This window comes from Prionailurus bengalensis, chromosome E1 (genome assembly GCF_016509475.1).
Source record: "Prionailurus bengalensis isolate Pbe53 chromosome E1, Fcat_Pben_1.1_paternal_pri, whole genome shotgun sequence".
In the NCBI taxonomy this organism is placed as follows: domain Eukaryota; kingdom Metazoa; phylum Chordata; class Mammalia; order Carnivora; family Felidae; genus Prionailurus; species Prionailurus bengalensis.
This window is the reverse complement of record NC_057347.1, coordinates 12309626-12329431: the sequence shown is the minus strand read 5'-3', so window position 1 is coordinate 12329431 and position 19806 is coordinate 12309626. Positions and strand designations below refer to the sequence as shown.

Below are 19806 nucleotides of genomic sequence, written 5' to 3'. Positions count from 1 at the left end.
CTGCTAATATTCCTATTTATTCCACTACATTGTGGGATTCTTTTTTTTTTTTTTAATGAAATATAGTTGACACACAATGTCCTACATTAGTTACAGGTGTCCGGCATAGCAATTCCACAACTCTGTACATTATGCTATGCTCACCACAGGTAGCTACCATCGGTCACTATACAGCCCTATTACAATACCATTGACTGTATTCCCTATGCTGTACCTTTCATCCCTGTGACTTACTCATTCCATAACTGGAAGCTGTACCTCCCAATCCCCTTCACCCCTTTTTGCCCATCCCCCCATCTCCCACTCCCCTCTAGCAAACACAAGATTGTTCTCTGTATTCACCCGACTGTTTCTGCTTTGTTCAGTTTGCTTTTTAGATTCCACATATAAGTGAAATCATAGGTATTTGTCTGATTTATTTCACTTAGCATAATACTCTCTTGGTCCGTACATGTTATCGCAAATGGCAAGCTCTTAATCGTTTTTATGGCCAAGTAATACTATACTGTGTATACATACCACATCTTTATCTATTCATGTACCAATGGACACTTGGGTTGCTTCCATATCTTGTCTATTATAAATACTGCTACAATAAGCAAAGGGGTGCAGATATCCTCAAGATAGTGTTATTTTCTTTGGGTAAATACCCAGTTGTGGATTTACCGTCTCATGTAGTATTTCCATGTTTAATGTTTAGTGTTTTTAATGTTTTCCAGTGGCTTCATCAATTTACATACTAATGTGGAATTTTTTTCTTATTGAAGTGTAATTCACATAAAGTGTTATATTAGTTTCTCAGCGCTCATCAATATAACTGTACTCCTAATCCCCTTTATTTCACCCATGCCCACCCCCTGCCCGAGCCCCCACCCCAGCCCCCCGTCAGGCAGCCACCAGCTTGTTCTGTTTTGAAGAGTCTAGGTTTTCTTTTTTCCTTCGTTCATTTGTTTTGTGTCTTCAACTGCGCATAAGTGAAATCATAGCATCCATTGTGGGATTCTCAAAGTAGGATATGATCTGAATCATTTCAATGCCCGGCAACTGCCAGACAGGGTACAAAGATGGGAGAGGCCTGAGGAGTCCCAGATGAGGGACTCCTACTGCGAACAAAACTGACAGCGAACCAGGGAGTACCTCCTGGGGTGGGAAAGCCCAGGCGGGGGCTCGGCACGGAGCCGGAGGCCAGGGGAGACTGCGTGGATTTGCAAGGCCCAGCCCGTGGCTCCGCCTCTTTGCGGCAGAGCTCAGGCCGGTGCAAACCGGTTCAGTGCCCCGACGGACACACCGCAGCACCCAATCCTCCGCTCGCCCCCTCCTCCCCAGTTCTCCTTGGGAGACCGGGAGTGGCGAGTGGCCAGCTTGGCCAGAGGCAGCTCTGAACCAGGCGGCCTGGGCTGACAGCTAACGACAACCACCGCTGGCGCTGCGGGGAGACCTGCGAGCCGGGGTGTAGGCGGGGGGCCGGCCCCCGTCGGCTCCGTGCCCCGCGGTCCACTCTGGTGCGGACTACCCCGGAGCCCGCGGGCTCGGGAGGCGGAGGGGTGGCGGGGCGGGCCCGGGAGCGGCCGGAGCCTGCGCAGTGCGGCGCCCGCGCCCGGCGGGGGATGACGTAACCTCCGCCTGCGGCCTCCGCGCCCCGCCCCGCGCCGCGCTCCGCGAACCGGGCGAGCGCTGCGCGGGCGGCGCCTGGCTGGCCACCGCCTCCCCCTTGGCGTCCGCGCAGCCGGGTCTTTGTCCGCCGGCCCCGCGGCCGCCCGCGCTTTGTTCCCGGCGCCCGTCTCCCGCCGGCCGGGGCGCGCCGCCGAGCAGCCCCCCGCGTCGCGCTGGCGTCGTCCTCGTCCCCCTCGCCGCCCCCCGCGCGCGGCCGGGCCTTGCCCCCCATGGTCTCCCGGCCGGAGCCGGAGAGCGAGGCCATGGACGCGGAGCTGGTGGTGACGCCGCCGGGCTGTTCGCACCTGAGCAGCTTCAAGGTGGACAACTGGAAGCAGAACCTGCGGGCCATCTACCAGTGCTTCGTGTGGAGCGGCACGGCGGAGGCCCGCAAGCGCAAGGTGCGACCCCCTCTCCCCCCGGAAAACTGCGGGCTGCGCTGGGGGCCGGAGGAGACCCCTCGTGCTGCAGCGCTGCCCGGCGAGCCGGTTGTGATGGGGCTTTTGGGCCCTGTTGGGGGCGAAGAGAAGGAAGGGAGGGCTTGCTAGTTTCTTGCCGACCCCTTTGGGCGGCGTTCGCAGGCGGGGTGGGGGGGGGGTAGGGCGCTTCTCCTTTCCAATTCCCCCCCATCCTCCCTCCGCCCCCTCCCTCCCGCGCCCTCTTTTCCCCTCCCCCACCTTCCTCCGCCCCTCCGCTGCGCGGGTGGGGACGGAGCAGGGGCGGGGTTTGGGGCGTGTCCAGTTCCGGGGGTGGGTGAGTGCAGATCTGGGAACCGGGAGGTTTTCTGTTCCAGGGTTGCGGTGGAAGCTTGGTCCCTAGGAGGCAGGTGTCCCACGTTCCAGCGCTGGGCCTCACCCGGGAATCTTCCAGGGCGGGGGAGGGTTCGGGGGGGGGATGGGGGCAGTGAAGAAAACGTAAGACAAAGAAAACTAAAAAGGGACAAAGACTCCGGGGACTGTTGGGTGGCCTGCTGTGGGCCAGCTTCTTGCCACCATTTTGGGCTCTAGAAGGAGTGTGCATCAAAGCTTACCTGGGTCAGGGAAACGGAACCACGTGTCGGGATCGGGAGTTGTTAGGGTGAAGCTACAATTGTCTTGGTGCCTGGGCAAAACACCTCACCGGCTCCCGGGTCCGCAGGAACGACTGTAGGGAAATGGCAGCGCCCGCCTCATTTCAGATTTGGACGTGGGTGGAGGGGATGACCGTTGGGAATGGAACAAGTCAAGCCAGTGTTCAGACCTATATCCGGGAGAGCCACTTCGTTATCAGCACGGTTGTGGTTTGGAGAACCGCTTGTAGCTACGGAGGAATGGATTTACAAGAAAAGATCGGTCTGTTGGGAAGGTGGGAGAGTGGCGTGCCTTCTCGTTAAGAGGCTTTAGTCAGAAACTGATCGCCTCCAGTGACATGTTGAAGAAATTACATTTTTAGCGTTATATTTTTCAGATGTATGTCCTATTAGGCTTATTAATGATTTGGAAATCGGAAAATAACGGCATTCTTATCTGAATAAACCTTGGTACAGTGTGACGCGATTTTGCATATTAGGAAGGTTGGGAGGTGTATTAGGTTCCACCTTGAATAGCTTTTTGGTGGGGTGGGGGGGAGGGGAACTAACATCCCCTAGGAATGTTAAGCACCGGTTTTATTTCTTTTTAACAGTAGCGGTGTTGGGAAGCATTACCTCTTAGAATGAACTAAAATCGGAAATGATTTCTGTTAGGATCAGAGTGAGATTCTTGCTAATGGAATTATATGCTTTAAAAAAAAAATAGCCTGGTTGAAACCATCAGCCTTCAGGTGATTGTATTGTTACCGCTGCATACTAGTTCATTGGTTGGGGTTTATATGATCTCTGTAAGATTCTTCTCCATAATGGATTAAGTAAGGAATCCCCTGCTTTTTGCTTTTTTCTTCTCTCTCGCCCCACCCCTGTAATATTTTAACAAAAAAAATTTGTTTAAGCGTCCAGTTTAACACATCATCACTGTGTGTGTGTGTGTGTGTGTGTGTGTGTGTGTGGGCACTCACTGTGTTTTGGATTAACCTTTAATGTCAGTTGCTTAGTTTGAAAGCTTGTTGAAGCACATCTTTGTTATTCACTAGTAAGAACTCGAGCTATAGACAGGTAAGAGGTGGTGATAAATACTCTTCAAACTTCAGATCTGTCAGTGTTGGCAATACTTTTTGGTAGTATACCAGCGAGGAATCTTAATGTCCTTCATCTTTTATGCTCCAGACTTTGGGGGGGGGGGGGTATTTTGTATCTTTTGGGTCCTATATAACTGCATTTCTAGCACTCTCTAGTGGCCCAGCCAAGGAAGAGTTGGTTTGACAAATCCTTTAACCCAGATCATTAGCAATGAACAATACACATTTGTCCGTTTGTGTGGGATTCTCAGCAGATCTGTAGGCTTAGTATATTTTTGGTTTTAACAATATGAAGTTTCCTACTAAAATATTTCAATTTAAGTTATAATATTTGTAAATAAAGTGACTTTTGAGGTTGAAGTCACAGCTGCAGCGTAACCATAGAAACGCAGCCCTGGATGAAAAGAGAATTAGAACTTTAAGTAGAAGCGTTAATGGTTTTTGTATCCAACTTTGATTCTTCTTTTGATAGGCACAGAGTGAGAAGAACATGATCAGATTTGATAACTTTCTATCCAATTTCGGCTTGGTTTGCAGTAAAACTTACCCACTACCGAATGTAAAACTGTTCCCACCATTCAGGAGTCAGTGCTACCACAGTGGACTCTGCATTTCTGGCATGTGTTAAATACAGCACATGTCTTACCGTTAGGGTTTTTGTGTGTGAAAAAGAAACTGGCAATAAAAACATCAAGAATTTACAGTGCTGCTGGTTATTATGACTTAACATAGTCTACGTTTTATTTTTAATATATGGACCCTTGGGAGAACAGGTCATATTTTTAAAATAATGACCCCTCTCTTTTTTGAACGACTTCCGTGACTAAAATTTTCCAGCCGCTTGCCCTCAAAACACAGTCCTCTTTGTAGCTGTAGTTAATTCTTTTATCAAATATACTTTGCCACAAGGGAAGAAGAGTTGTCAAACATACTGTGAGTATTTTGGATTATTATGGATTCTGGTTTCATTTGGTCAGTAATCTGGACAGGAAACTGCTTTGGAAGGCTCCCGAGGCACAAAATTTGGGGCCTAGAGCAACCAGCTCTTTGGGGTAGAAATTCTTAGGGAAATACTTTGTTTGAGACAGGGGCTGCAGAGAAGGAAACTTACCTAGCAAATGAAAACACCTGTCATTTGTTCTGTTTCTACATTTGTGGTCTTTTTTTTTTTTTTTTTAATTTTTTTTTTTAATTTTTTTTTTCAATGTTTATTTATTTTTGGGACAGAGAGAGACAGAGCATGAACGGGCGAGGGGCAGAGAGAGAAGGAGACACAGAAACGGAAACAGGCTCCAGGCTCTGAGCCATCAGCCCAGAGCCCGACGCGGGGCTCGAACTCACGGACGCGAGATCGTGACCTGGCTGAAGTCGGACGCTTAACCGACTGCGCCACCCAGGCGCCCCTTAATTTTTTTTTTTTTTAACGTTTATTTATTTTTGAGACAGAGAGAGGCAGAGCATGAACGGGGGAGGAGCAGAGAGAGAGGGAGACACAGAATCGGAACCAGGCTCCAGGCTCTGGGCCATCAGCCCAGAGCCCGACGCGGGGCTCGAACTCACAGACCGTGAGATCGTGACCTGAGCTGAAGTCGGACGCTTAACCGACTGAGCCACCCACGCGCCCCTACATTTGTGGTCTTTCACACCACCATTTAGATGTGGAATAGGTACCCTCTGGAAGAAAGTGGAATGATTCCCTAATTGTTAGACCTCTCATTTTCTCTTCAGTCCAGAGTCAACTCTGAGCCCTGGGTTTCTATCTTGAGGAATTGAAATCAGAATTGTCAAAACCCGTTAAATAGTAGGTATCACATAGTAAGATGATAAATATCTGCTTTAAATTTTAGAGTATTTGTGGATGCCTAATGATAATTCCTACACATAGGGTAGTTAGAGTCTGAACATACATAAAAGAATGCGTAAATAATTCTAGATGCTTAATTGTTGGTAAGTTTTACTGAGGAAGGTTAAAATTCATGAATCTGTGTATTTTAAAAAAACAGAAGTGACCGTGTGAACATGTTCTTAATGTGTAAAAATAAAACACCTTCCGGGCTTATTGAATATGTAAGGTGAGTCTTTTCTGGCTCCAGACAATATGTTTGATGCTTGGTCTTTCAAATTTTTTAAAAATTATAAACACATGCGTACATATAAAGCAAAGCTACACGTTTTTATTTATGTAAATATACATGCTGTGTATCTTGGTTCCTTTTTTCACTTGTTGCCCATAAATCTATTGAGCCGTGCAGTTAATACTCCATTGAGTGGAAATAGCGTTGTGTATTTTCCCCATTTTTTTCAAGCTTTCAATTTGGAGAATTTACTAAGAATTTGTAAAACTTAAACCTGGTAATCAGTTTAAAGAAGGAATAATCTTAGGAAGATATTTTTATGTTTTTGTTTGCTGAGATACTGAAATGTGATTTGTCTACTTGACATCAAACCTGAGATGCGTGTAAAAAAGTGCACTTTTGGGGTGCCTGGGTGGCTCAGGCAGTTATGCCGCTGACTTAGGCTCAGGTCATGATCTCAATGGTTTGTGAGTTCGAGCCCTGCGTTGCACTCTGTGCTGACAGCTCGGAGCCTGGAGCCTGCTTTGGATTCTGTGTCTCCCTCTTTCTCTGCTCCTCCCCTGCTCACGCTCTGCCTCTCAAAAATAAATAAAGATTAAAATTTTTTTTAAAAATTAAAAGTGCACTTTTGTTTATGGAAAAAAATGGGGAGGGAGGTAGCTAAAAGGAAACGTAAAAAACAATGTGCAGCAAAAGTTGAGGATAGTAGTTTTTAGAGTAAAAGTGGAGTGCCCTTTCATTTTGAATCTTTACAAAGCAACAGTATAGATTGTTAGCCTGTGGACACTTGCTTACAATGAGAGTAGCTCTTACAATCAGTGTTGTAGAAGTGTGGCTCAGGAGGTAGGAAATGGTCTTACTTATCTTGAGTGGTACTTTTGCCCTGTGTTTTAGGAAAAGATGTGCTGTAGGACTCAACACTGGTCCTCTCTTTATCAGTGCTGCTTTAGTCCTGGAGTCTGAGATCCGAATGAATCTCTAGTACTTGAACTTTTTAATAGAAATCATCATTGCGGAATAACAGTTCTGCTGTTACTGGCTTAGACAGACTACATGGGGTGACAGGACACACTGGGAGGTCATAAACCGGGCGCTGGCCCCACCAGTGAAACAGATTAGTCCTCACTGACTCAGCCAGGCACTTAAACGTGATGGTGAGAAAGCCACTAAGCCCTTTGTTTTTGAACTTTTTAAGTTCAGTTCATTTGTTAGATATGTCTTTTTTTTTTTTTAGGTAAACTTTTTTCTTTTCAAATTTTATTGCTTTGAGGAATGCACTTTTGCTTTATTTATCGATGCCGTGGATCTTTCAAATCCTTACAACAAAACACTATACAATTCATACGAAGCAGGGGACAAGTCATTGCAAGTAAAAGATCCAAAGCAGAAAAAAATTTTCCTTTTGAGATACTTGTAGATTGCCATGCCGTTGTGAAAAATAATGCAGAGAGGTCCCTGTACCCTTTACCTAGTTGCCCCTAAAGGTAATATCTTGCAAACTATAATAAAATATTAACAATCAGGATACAAACATTGATATATATCCTCTGTGATATAATCTGCCTATTTTATTCAATTCCTCCCCTCCCATGTCCCTGATTGTTAACATCTTAGTTGCCATGGTACAATTTGTCACGACTAATGACCAAGCTTGATACATTGTTACTAACTAGAAATCATACTTTATTCAGATCTCATTAGTTTTTCCCTGATCTCCTTTTTCTTTCTCAGAATCCCACCCAGGATCCCACAGTACATTTAGTTGTCACGTCTCCTTAGGCTCCTCTGGCTTGTGACGTCTTCTCAGACGGTCCTTGTGTTCGATGACCTTTGCGGTTTTGGGGGCATATTGCTCAGGTATCTTCTAGGATGCCCCTCGATTGGGGCTTGTCTGATGTTTTTCTCATGGTTCTTAGTTGTGGTTACAGGTTTGGGGAAGACCAAGTTCTGTCAAAGGTGATGCGGTCAACATGAACTTGACCACAGGGCTGTCAGGCTGCTCTTCTGTGAAGTGGCTCCTTCCCTCCTTTCCCTACTGTCCTCTTTGGAACAGAGTCACTCTGCACATGTCCACTTGAGGAGTGGATGCCTCCTTGAGGCCAGAATATCTATAGAAATTATTTGGAAATTTTATATAGGAAATATTTGTACTTTCTCATTCCTTTAGTATTTATTCAACCGTGTGTATCAGTATGGACTCAGGGATGTTTTATACTATGGGTTATAATCCAGTGCTCTCTTTTGTTGCTCAGGCTGTTCCAGTTTTAGCCAGTGAGAGTTCTTCCGGTTGTCTTCTGTGTCACTTTGACATACCCCCACCAATTTTTGGTCGGTTGGTGGTTGTTTTTGAGGACATCTGTCCTTTCTGGTACCGTCAGACTTTCTAGGCTTATATTATATATTTTCCGCCCCGGTCTTAGAATCTGCCATTTCTCCAAGGAGTCCTAGTTCCTTTTATTGGAGAATAGAATTAGAATCTATGGTTTGGGCAGTGGCTGTGCTTGTTGGTACCAATGTTGTGGCTTCTCAGCCCTCGGGGGACAGAGCTAAGAAACAGCTCTGAATTGGCTGGCATATACTAATTCACGTACACACAAGTCTATGGTTATTCACCTCCACTCCTATTAAACTATACCTGAGTTTGTAGTCATGTCTCCCAACTCTAATCCAGTACCACATGGGTCATTCTAGTCTTCTCCTTTCACTTATCTGTAACTTCTCTGTCCAACATAGAAAGCTGTCAACCATCCACGTACTTATCTGTTTAATTTCAGTGTACATGTATAGGGGGCAAGGGTAGGCCACCCCCAAATGTGACACTTTGGCATATTGTTTATTTTTAATTAAAAGTTCCTTAAAAACCACCTATGCAAGAACATTCTGATCCTCCTTTGTCTCCAGAAAGCAGGAAATAAATCTTCCGTGTCAAAAGGTACCCTCTTTGTACCAGGAGCTGAAGAGACATCTTTATGGTCAGAGGTGGGGAATTTAGAACCAAAAAGGCTGAACAACCTTTGTTCCTTTTTACCAATTTACTACCCCAGCCCAGATTCTGTGTGGAATTCCTTCTTAATTGAAGTTCCTGAACATAAGTTTTTGTCCTGTCAATTCCTCTCAGATTTATTGTTTCTTCGTCTAAAAAGTATAAAAAGTACCAGTCTTTTTTCATTTCTTTGGGTCTTAATTTCAGTATTGGGTCTCCGTGTGCACATAAGTAATTTTTTTTTCTTCTGTTAATATGTCTCGTGTCGATTTAAATCTTAGACCAGCTGGAAGAATCTTAAAGGGTAGAGGGAAATTTTTCCCCTTTAACTGTGGTTTCAGAATTGTTTATCTGCCCCCCGCCCCCCACCTTTGAGAAGCATCGTTAGGGTTAGGTATGGCTCCTTTGGGCTTTAATTTTACACTCTCCACTCATTTCCAAGTTATTTAGGCAACTTGCCCCACACCAGTTACATTGGAGTTATAGCATACATTTATTTGTAATATAATCAGATTCTTTTGTCATAGCCACACTCCATCCTGGCACCCTCTGCCTAATTGTGCCTTAAAAGTTCACTGATTTCTCATTATGATGATAGTACTTGATGTTTACATAGTATTTTATATTTTGTAAAGCATTTTTCATATATAAATTCATTTTGGTTTTGTTACTCATGATACACTTTTTTTTTTTTTTTACTCATGATACATTTTTTTTTTTAGGTAGGCTTGGCAGGTAAGTCTCCTAATCTATCCAAGGGCACTGATAGTGAACATCAAGTCTGAACCTTCAAATTAGATTAGTTTGAGTGTGGAGTTCATATTCCCCCTTAATTTATTCTGGAATGTTTTCCAGTATTCCCAAGTATACTCTAATCTCAGTAGAACACAGACCTGATATCCAGCCCACGTTGTCACCTGTTTGCAACTGATTAGGACCCCCTTCTTCGAGTTCAGTCATTTGTTAAAATGGTTCACAAAACTCAGGGAAACATTTACTCATGTTTACTAGATTATTTTAAAAGATAGTCCAAAGGGTGCAGATGAAGGGGTGCTCAGGATGAGGTCCGGGAGGGCCTGGGCACACGAGGGTACTGGATCCCGGGAGGGTCTCAGTGGAGGGTGCTTCACCCTCCCAGTGCGTGGGTGCATCAACCAACACACATGCCCTCTGGACCCTGTCTGTTAGGATTTTTATGAAGGCTTCATTCATAATGATCAGTTAAGGTATGATCGATTAAGCAGGCGTTGATCAAATCATTACACAGACATGATTGATCAAATCATTGGCCCTGTTGGTGGAGGTTGGGATAGGACTGAAAGTTCCAGCCCTCTGATCACACTGTTGGTTCCCTAACATCCAGACCCCACCCTGAGGCTCTCCCTGAGCTTTATCCCCTCATTAAGATAACTTACTGGTTGAAAGGGACTTCTTTCAATAACAAAAGACACCCTTTTCAATCTCATCACTTAAACATTCCAAGGGGTTTAGGAGCTCTGTGCTTGGAACTTTGAAGGAAGACCAGAATACAGTATGTATTTTCTTATATCACAGTGATGTCACTGCCACATTTGTACCTTGAAGGAGTTGGACTAAATCTATTTTAGTTGAGATTCAAAGGCCCAAGTCTTGCTTTCTGAGACTGGGAAATTTGAGGAGATTGTTTAATTTCAGCTACGTCTTTGCCTTTTAGTGCCTCAGTTCATGTAGAAAATGTTGCGTCTTCCTGTCCCTTTGCTTAGATCAGAGTCTATGATGGTAAAACAGTATATTGAGCCCTTGAAAAAGTTATTGAAGAGAATGCGTAACAATTAAACATACCTTCTTTACAATTGTCAGACTTTAATAGACCAGTAGTAGTTCCGGTCACGGGTAATATGTGAAACGTGCATTAGTTCTCAAGGTGCTGTCTCCTGTTTGTAGTTTTCTTTAAGCTGGACTCAAAATTCACTGCACCCCTGAGTCATCCTATGGGTGAGTCTACCTGTATTTGACTTAAAGGGCCATGCGCCTTCTGCCCCCTCCGATCCTTCTTGGGGTAGTGAGGAGGGTGTGAGAAAGGAGATAATAGAGATTAAGGTATCCAAAGAAATGCTGTTAATATTGGGGCCAAATGAATGGACTTTCAGTGCATTTCTTGTACTATGTAAACTCAGAACTGTTTTTTTTTTTTTTTAAGTTTTTATTTTTTTTTAATGTTTATTTTTGAGTGAGAGTGAGAGACAGAGAGTGAGCGGGGGAGGGTCAGAGAGAGAGGGAGACTCAGAATCCGAAGCAGGCTCCAGGCTCTGAGCTGTCAGCATGAATGGTGAGATCAGACCTGAGCTGAAGTTTGATGCTCAACCCACCGAGCCATCCAGGCGCCCCGTTGAATTTTTATATAAATTCCAGTTAATTAACATACACTGTAATATTCGTTTCAGGTGTAAAATACAGTGGTTCAACACCTGTACATCACCCGGTGCTCATCCTAAGTGCCCTCCTTGACCCCTGGCACCTATTTTTTTAATTAAAAATTTTTAATGTTTATTTTTGAGAGAGGGAGAGACAAAGTGTGAGCAGGGAAGGGGCAGAGAAAGAGGGAGACATAGAAACCGAAGCAGGCTCCAGGCTCCCAGCTGTCAGCACAGAGCCTGACTTGGGCCCAACTCATGAACAGTGAGATCATGACCTGAGCCAGAAATTGGATGCTTGACCTACTGAGCCACCTTGCCCCACCCCACCCCCAGCACCCATTTAACACACCCCCAGCCACCTTCCCTCTGGGGACCATTAGTTATCTATAGTTTGGAGTCTTTCTTGGTTTGTTTTCTCTTTTTTTTTTTTTCCTTTGTTCGTTTGTTTTGTTCCTTAAATTCCACACTTGAGTGAAATCCTATATTTGTTTTTCTCCAGCTTATTTTGCCTAGCACAGTCCTCTCTAGCCCCATCCCTATAGCTGCAAACAGAACTGTTAAATCATTGATCCTATCTGCTTCTCCTATCGATAAAAATCCCCGTTGCGTTTCAGGATTACTTGTGGGCTCCTGAATCTACTTGAAGTAACTCCTAGGAGAAAGGGATTTAATACAAAAATCTTTCCGAGGACTCCAAGAGCAGTAGATTCCAGGTTGAGTTTCCTGGATCCCCCACCAGCCTCCGGAATCCCTCTGCCTCTGCAGATCCAGGACTGTGTGCAGTGCCTCCCTGGCAGGAAGCTGTAAGATCAGCTGATCGGGGAAACCTGCTGTCTGCGGCAGCCAACTGTTCCAGAAAGCAGATGTCCCTGTGCCTCTCCCTGGCCCACTCAGATGGCCGGTGTGTGGTGCAGGGATGTCTAGCCTTTGCAGGAGTTAGAATAATAATAGCTAACGTCAACCCTGTATTATTTCCTGCAGCTGCTTTAGCAAGTGACCACAAACTGGTTTAGAACAAGTTCTGGAGGCCAGGATCCCAGAATCTGGTGTTGGCAGGACCACGCCCCTCCAGGGGGCTCTGGGGACAGGGGAACCACTCCTGGCCTGCGGCCGACCCGGCCCCATCCCCTCCAGTTTCTGACCTCCTCTTTCAGCTTGCCTTCTTTCCTGTGTATGGGGTCTTTCTCCTTCAAGGACACTCAGGATGGCATTTAGGGCCATCCTAGATAATCAGGTATAATCTCATCTCAAGACCCTTAATTACATATGCAAAATACTTTTTTGAAATAAGGTAACATTCACAGGTTCTGGAGATTAAGACAGGGACACACCTTTTAGGGAGCCACTGTCAGCCTTACAAATCCCATGGGCGGTGTTCTCAGTCCATGAAAAGCATCGAATCTTTTAACCCTCGTAATAGCTGTATGAGGTAGATACGTGTCCACATTTTTACTTTATTTATTTATCTTGATAGAGAAAGCATCCCAGCCAGGCTCTGCACTGCCAGAGCAGAGCCAGACGTGGGGCTTGAACTCATAAACTGTGAGATCATGACCTGAGCCAAAGTTGGATGCTCACCTGACTGAGCCACCCAGGTGCCCCGAGAACTGGTCTCTTAATTGTTGAATCCATCAACTCAGTAAAAGGCCTTCACTGGTAGGTGCCCTGCAGTTGAGTGTCCTGGGTTTTACACACATGAACAACGGTCACCCAGAGGAAGCAATTAGGTCCATGTGGAAACGCTTTTCCTCCTTCCCATTTTGAGTTAATTCTCTTGACTCCATATGAATTGAGTTCACACCCCTTGTAAGAAACACTTGTTCTATAGAATTCCATAGAATTGAGCTTCTGCTCTTGTATACAGACCTTTCTGACTTCCCCAGTGTTCACTCACCTGATGTGGTTCTCCTTGTAAATTTCATAATATTTGGTTTGTGTTTCTCAGCTTAACCATATATATTATCTCTGTGTTTGTTATTTTGTATTATGGGTTTTTATTCCTATTAACTTTAATTTTTTTATTATATTAATGTTTTTTATTTATTCTTGAGAGAGAGAGACACACACAGAATCCGAAGCAGGCTCCAGGCTCTGAACCATCAGCACAGAGCCCGATGCGGGGCTCGAACTCATAAGCCATAAGATCATGACCTGAGCCGAAGTTGGACGCTCAACCGACTGAGCCACCCAGGGCCCCTTTTTATTTCTCCTCTTGAAGAAGCATACTCCTTGGTGAATTTCTGTGAAGTGAACTTGTTCATGTCCTGGCCGCACAGAGGAGAGTTGACACCCAACGCTCCAGGTGTCCCCTTTGATCCCCTTCCTGGTCCCAACCCTCCTCCCTCAGGAGAATCTACTATCCACCCATGCGTGACCATGAAATTACCTCTGCTGGCTTTAGGACTTTGTATGACGGTAGCCGGCAGTGTGTAATTTTCTGTGGCCAGCCGCCTCCGTGCTCTGTTGTGAGGTCATCCCTTGCTGGATGTACCGTGAATTCCTTTTCGTTGCTCTGGTACCCACTCAGTGGCCCTACCACAGCTTATTCTTCTTGCTACAGATGAATATTTTATTATTTTCACATTTGGGGTATTACCATTATGGTACTCTTTTATGTGTCTTTTGGTGTCCTTGATATATGTATTTCTGTCATGTGTAAGTTCCCACTTCTCTTATACCTAAACTTAGGAATGGAATTAATTGAGTCTTAAGGTATGTATTATTTAATAGTTGTTTTCCCTTGATTTATTTTAAAAAATATGAAACCTACAGAAATAGCAAGAATACTAAAATGAGTATCATACACATCTATCTAGATTCAGCAGTTGTTTGTTTTGGGGAATGTTAGGGTTTGAATGAGGTGGTGTTTGTTGGCCAGAGTTCTCTTTTGCCTTTTCAATTAACAGAAGTGATCTCTGGGGTGATACTTTGAAATTAAATATCTAGTGCCCCAGTACACTTATATACAGACATATGTTCACACATGCACATGTGTACTCGGGCATGCACACACGGATATGTAAGTCATTTAGTGTATTTTTTAAAATATAATTTGTCAGCGTGCCTGGGTGGCTCAGTCGGTTGAGCGTCCAACTTTGGCTCAGGTCATGATCTCACAGTTGACGAGTTTGAGCCCGGCATCGGGCTCTGTGCTGACAGCTCAGAGCCTGGAGCCTGCTTCTGATTCAGTGTCTCCCTCTCTCTCTGCCTCTCCCCTGCTCATGCTCTGTGTCTCTCTGTCTCAAAAATAAAGATAAACATAAAAAAAAATTTTTTTTAATAAAAAAATAAAAAATACAATTTGTCAAGTTGGCTAACATACAGTGTATACAGTGTATCTTTTTAAAATTGAGTTGAAATTCACATAACTTAAAAAATAACCACTTTAGAATGAAGTATTCATGGGGTGCCTGGGTGACTTATTCAGTTGAGTGTCTGATTCCTGATTTCAGCTCAGGTCACGGGATTGAGCCCTGCATTGGGCTCCACGCTGAGCATGGCGCCTGCTTGGGATTCTCTCTCCCCTGCTTGTGCGTGTGCGTGCGTGCTCTTTCTCTTTAAAATAAAAAATAAGTAAATAAGTAAAATAAAATTGAAAATTTGAAAATAAAAAATAAAATGAACAATTCAATGTATTCATAATGTTGTACAGTCATCATCCTAGCTCTACCAACTTTCAAATCACTTTCATCTGCTCCCCATTCTCTCTCTCTCCCAGCCCCTGGCCGCCTCTAATGTCTGTTCTGTCTTTTTGGATTTACCTCTTTTGAGCATTCTATATTAACGGAATCACACAATATGTGTCCTTTTGTGTCTGGCTTCTCTCACTTCGCATTATGTCTTCAAGGTTCATCCATGTTGTAGCAGGTATCAGAACTTCATTCTTTTTTATGGCCAAATAATACTCCGTTGTGTATGTGTAATATTTTGTGTATGCATTCATCCTTTAATGCACATTTGGGCTCTTTCTTCTTCTTTCTAACTATTGTGAGTGACCCAGTATTTTTCTACCCTGTGGTTTTAGCATCCATGGCTGATTCTTGCCTGAACCCATTATTACTGTGATGATTATAAAGTGAAGATTCTGCATTTGTATCTTTGTCCTTCCTCCTACATTGATTAGTTGGGAGTTCTGTGAACAAGTCTGTTAAGACTGTGTGTGTGTGTGTGTGTGTGTGTGTGTGTGTGTGTGTGTAGTAATATCAGAATGGACTTGGGGATTCTTTCTTATTCAGTGTATAATCCATTTTTTTTCTTCAAGTATTTATTTTGAGAGAGAGGGAGGGAGAGAGTCTCAAGCAGGCTCCACCCTGTTCACACAGACCCCTGTGTAGGGCTCGATCTCACAAACTGAGATCATGAACTGAGCCTAGATCAAGAGTCCGTTGTTTGACTGAGCTACCCAGGTGCACTGTAATCCATTCGTATTCATTTTTATGTTCAAATTGTACCAGAATTGCCTAGTGGGAATTCCTCAAGCTGGCTCCCATTCTTTCTCACTTGACCCCCTTGGTGTTAGAGTCAGTGGCTTATAAAAGGTGTCCATTTATGTTCAAACGCCAGTTCAAGAATTGTTCATGGCCAGGGTGTGTGGCAAAGTCATTCGTGTTTACGGATAATAGATTTGTGACATACATCAGTGGTGAACATGTCAGGGGTGCACCATGTAATAAAACCTGATTTGCTGCCTTAAAAGGAGTATTGAGGGGCGCCTGGGTGGCGCAGTCGGTTAAGCGTCCGACTTCAGCCAGGTCACGATCTCGCGGTCCGTGGGTTCGAGCCCCGCGTCGGGCTCTGGGCTGATGGCTCAGAGCCTGGAGCCTGTTTCCGATTCTGTGTCTCCCTCTCTCTCTGCCCCTCCCCTGCTCATGCTCTGTCTCTCTCTGTCCCAAAAATAAATAAACGTTGAAATAAAAAAATTAAAAAAAAAAAAAGGAGTATTGAGTGGCGGGGGGGGGGGGGGCAGGGAACCTGGGTGGCTTAGTTGGTGCTGACAGCGCAGAGCCTGCTTGGGATTCTCTCTCTCTCTGTCTCTCCCTCTCTCTCTCCCGCTCCCTCCCTCCCTCCCTCCCTCCGCCCCTCCCCCATTCATGCACACACTTTCTCTCTCAAAATAAATAAAACTTAAAAAAAAAAGTATTGAGCTTGAACTTTACTTAAATGAAAAAGATTTAGCTGAATATTGAATATGTGTGTGTATTTATTTATATTTTAGGCTTTCTTTCCCTGACCTGATAATATCAGGACATGATAAATTTCTGTGTGCTTAAATGTTTATTTACTTGTGGGGTTTTTTTGTTTTGTTTTGTTTTTGAGAGAGACCACAAGCAGGGAGGGGCACAGAGAGAGAGAGAGAGATTGAGAATCTGAAGCAGGCTCCAGGTTCTGAGCTGTAGGCACTAAACCCAAACAGAGCTTGAACCCGCAAGCCACGAGATAGTGACCTGAGCTGAAGTCAGAAGCTTAACCGACCGAGCCACCCAGGCGCCCCTTCTGTGTTTTTAGCTGGAGCTGATCTGCTTCTTTGTAATTGCTAGTTTCTTTTTGTGCAGCTAAGATCTTTTTCTTTAGGCAGATTTTTCTTTCATGAAATTCTGCAAAAGAACAGGTGGCATATTTTTACATTTAAAATTCAGAGTTTAATTTTTATCTGTTTTAAAAACTGTGTGTAGGGGCGCCTGGGTGGCTCAGTCGGTTGAGTGTCTGACTTTGGCTCAGCTCATGATCTCGCGGTATGTGAGTTCGAGCCCTGCCATCGGGCTGTGTGCTGACAGCTGGGAGCCTGGAGCCTGCTTCGGATTCTGTGTCTCCTCCTCTGTCTGCCCCTCCCATCCTCATGCTCTGTCTCAATAATAAACGTTAAAAAAACCCAAAACAACCTTTTTGTGTGTTTTAAGGGAAAATTATTAAGTGTGATAGTTATGTAATTATTCAGATAAGTTTATGTTTTCAGGACAATGCTACTGTTGAATTTTCTTGTTCTATAGAATTGCATTTACTGTTTCAAGTTCTTAGAGGAATTTTTTAAAATCACGATAATGCCTTTAAAATATCCTGAGTGGTAAAAATAAAGGATACCTCTTAATCTTTCCTGTTCTTTCTATCTGTAATTGTAGTGAATGGCAGACAGATTCTAGCTTGTGGTGGTAACTAAGAATCTCCAGGAATCTGTTGTTTTATAGTATTTATAACTAACGGGGAATTTTCCTTGATACCTATATCATTTGTTTACATCAAATATAATTGTATATGTAATTTAAAAACATCCTCTGTATTCCTGAAAGCAGTCACAGTGAATTAATCTCTTCGATTTGTCACTGGACGAATAAATAGATGATACAACTACTAACTATTACTACGGCACTTCAGAAAAGTCTTCCACACAAACCGCAGCATCCTGTGGCCTTGCTTTAGACTGGTGGCTCTCAACCGGCAGGAGGGTGCTACCTGTGATCTCGTGGGCAGAGGCCAGAGATGGTGCTGGCCATCCCGTGGTGCCCAGGAAACAGCCCACACCCTCCCGCACACACGCAAAGAGTTACCAGGCCCCACGTGTCCGTGGTGGTGTTACTGGGAAGTCCTGCATTGGGGGCGAACCTTACGGGGTTCTCAGAGGTAGCTTCTTCGTATTAACAAACATAAGTACTGACCATTGAGAGTAATTGTTTCCCCAAGAAGAAATACGGTTTTAATGATCAGGTTTATTTATTTATTTATTTTTTAATGTTTGTTTTTGAGAGATACTGAGTGTGAATGCGGAAGGGGAGAGAGAGAGGGAGACACAGAGTCAGAAGGCTGCAGACTCAGCTGTTAGCACAGAGCCTGATGCGGGACTCGAACTCGCGAACTTCGAGATCTTGACCTGAGCCAAAGTCGGATGCTTAGCCAGTTGAGCCATCCAGGCACCCCTTAACGATCAGGTTTAAATTTGGGCCCAGAGATAAAACTACCTGCAGCTGAAAGGTGATGGATCAGCCCTGGCACCCTGAGAGTGGTGTGGGTCTGTGGTCCTCGGGATGCCCCTCGGGCCTTGCTCCATCCCGTGTTCCCGGGCAGGATCTGGATCTCTCCCCAGCTCCCGGCTGGGTGGGCATTCGGAGAACCTGACGTGCAGAAACGTCTGCGATTCGGCCACAGCGTGGTTCTGGCTCACCTAATTTGTCTTCCGACCTCGGGCTTCAGGCACTAGGCTCTGTTGTCTTCAAGGAGTTCATCCGTGCACCCTCCCTGCCCATAAGGCAGCTTCCATCTAAGTAAAAACTGTGGTTCGTGTTTTATAGTAAATGTGGTTTGAGCCTAGTCCCAAACCCTCTCCTCCCTCCACACCCTCTGTTCTAGGTGAAGGCACAGCCTGTCACCGCTGGGCTTGGCACTTGCCTTCTTCTTGTGTGTGCAGAGTGAAGCTTAGGAGTAGGCTGCCTCCAGGGTGAGGGGGCTGCTGGGGTAGGCGCGTCCCAGTCCACGTTCTCCCTGTGTCCCCCACCCCATGGTCACAAGCATATATAATAACTTTCTTTTTAAAAAAAATTTTTTTTTCAACGTTTATTTATTTTTGGGACAGAGAGAGACAGAGCATGAACGGGGGAGGGGCAGAGAGAGAGGGAGACACAGAATCGGAAACAGGCTCCAGGCTCGGAGCCATCAGCCCAGAGCCTGATGCGGGCTCGAACTCACGGACCGCGAGATCGTGACCTGGCTGAAGTCGGACGCTTAACCGACTGCGCCACCCAGGCGCCCCGTACAATAACTTTCTTTGGGTGTCGGAAGAGCCTAAAGCCTTTCCCCCACCCAGGGTGGGTTGGGGGGTGGGAGAGTTGTGAGGACTGAATGAGGTTAAGTCGTCTGAAACCCCCGGCACCAGGGTCTAGAGTGCACGTGGCGGGTAGTACGGCAGACCCTTTCTGTTATAACCTTCCCTTCCCCGGACCCTGTTCATTTTCCGCTTTCCTCCGTCTCCCTGCTTCCCACCCACCTGTCAGAACAGAAGAGAATTGTATTCCGTGCTGCCGTGTCGGAGGTTGGAAATTGAATTTGATAATCTGCAGGGAGTTTATAGTGACTACGGTGTGGTTGTCATATTGTGCGAGAAAGCAGTGGCGTTCTTGGGTGGTTGGGTGTATGAGAATCCTAACGACTCGCAGTTGCTGAGATTAGAGTTTTAGGTTTCTGTGGTCTAGTTCTTGGCAACAAACTGTTTCTTTTTCTTCTTCTTCTTCTGTATCGCTTTGACTCAATGTCCCTGTGTGTTGGTTGGTTGATTGCTTCTAACTTTGCTGTGGTCTTGTGACCTGGAATATCAAATGCACAGTGACATCCATGGTAAGGGTGACTAGGCTTGGAGCCGCCGGGCTGGGGTGGGGACAGGAGCTGAGAGGGTTGGGGTGCCCTGTCGGGACTCAGGAGGAGAACACGAAGACTTTGATGGCTCCTCTAGCTTTACGTGGTAAATGAGCTTTTTTTTTTTTTTTTTGAAACATTTGTTTATATTTGAGAGATAGAGACAGAGCACAAGCAGGGAAAAAGCAGAGAGGAGGGAGACACAGAATCC

At 45.1% G+C, this 19806-nt stretch overlaps 1 protein-coding gene across 1 annotated transcript in view; it reads left to right on the top strand.

Annotated features, from left to right (window-relative positions):
- The first annotated feature begins 1665 nt into the window (after positions 1–1665).
- USP22 (ubiquitin specific peptidase 22) overlaps positions 1666–19806 on the top strand; it is a 43072-nt gene continuing 24931 nt past the window's right edge. The window contains exon 1 of the mRNA XM_043583355.1: positions 1666–2054. Within this exon, the coding sequence (XP_043439290.1) occupies positions 1884–2054 (171 nt within the window). The 5' untranslated portion in view covers positions 1666–1883. The remainder of the gene's footprint in view (positions 2055–19806) is intronic.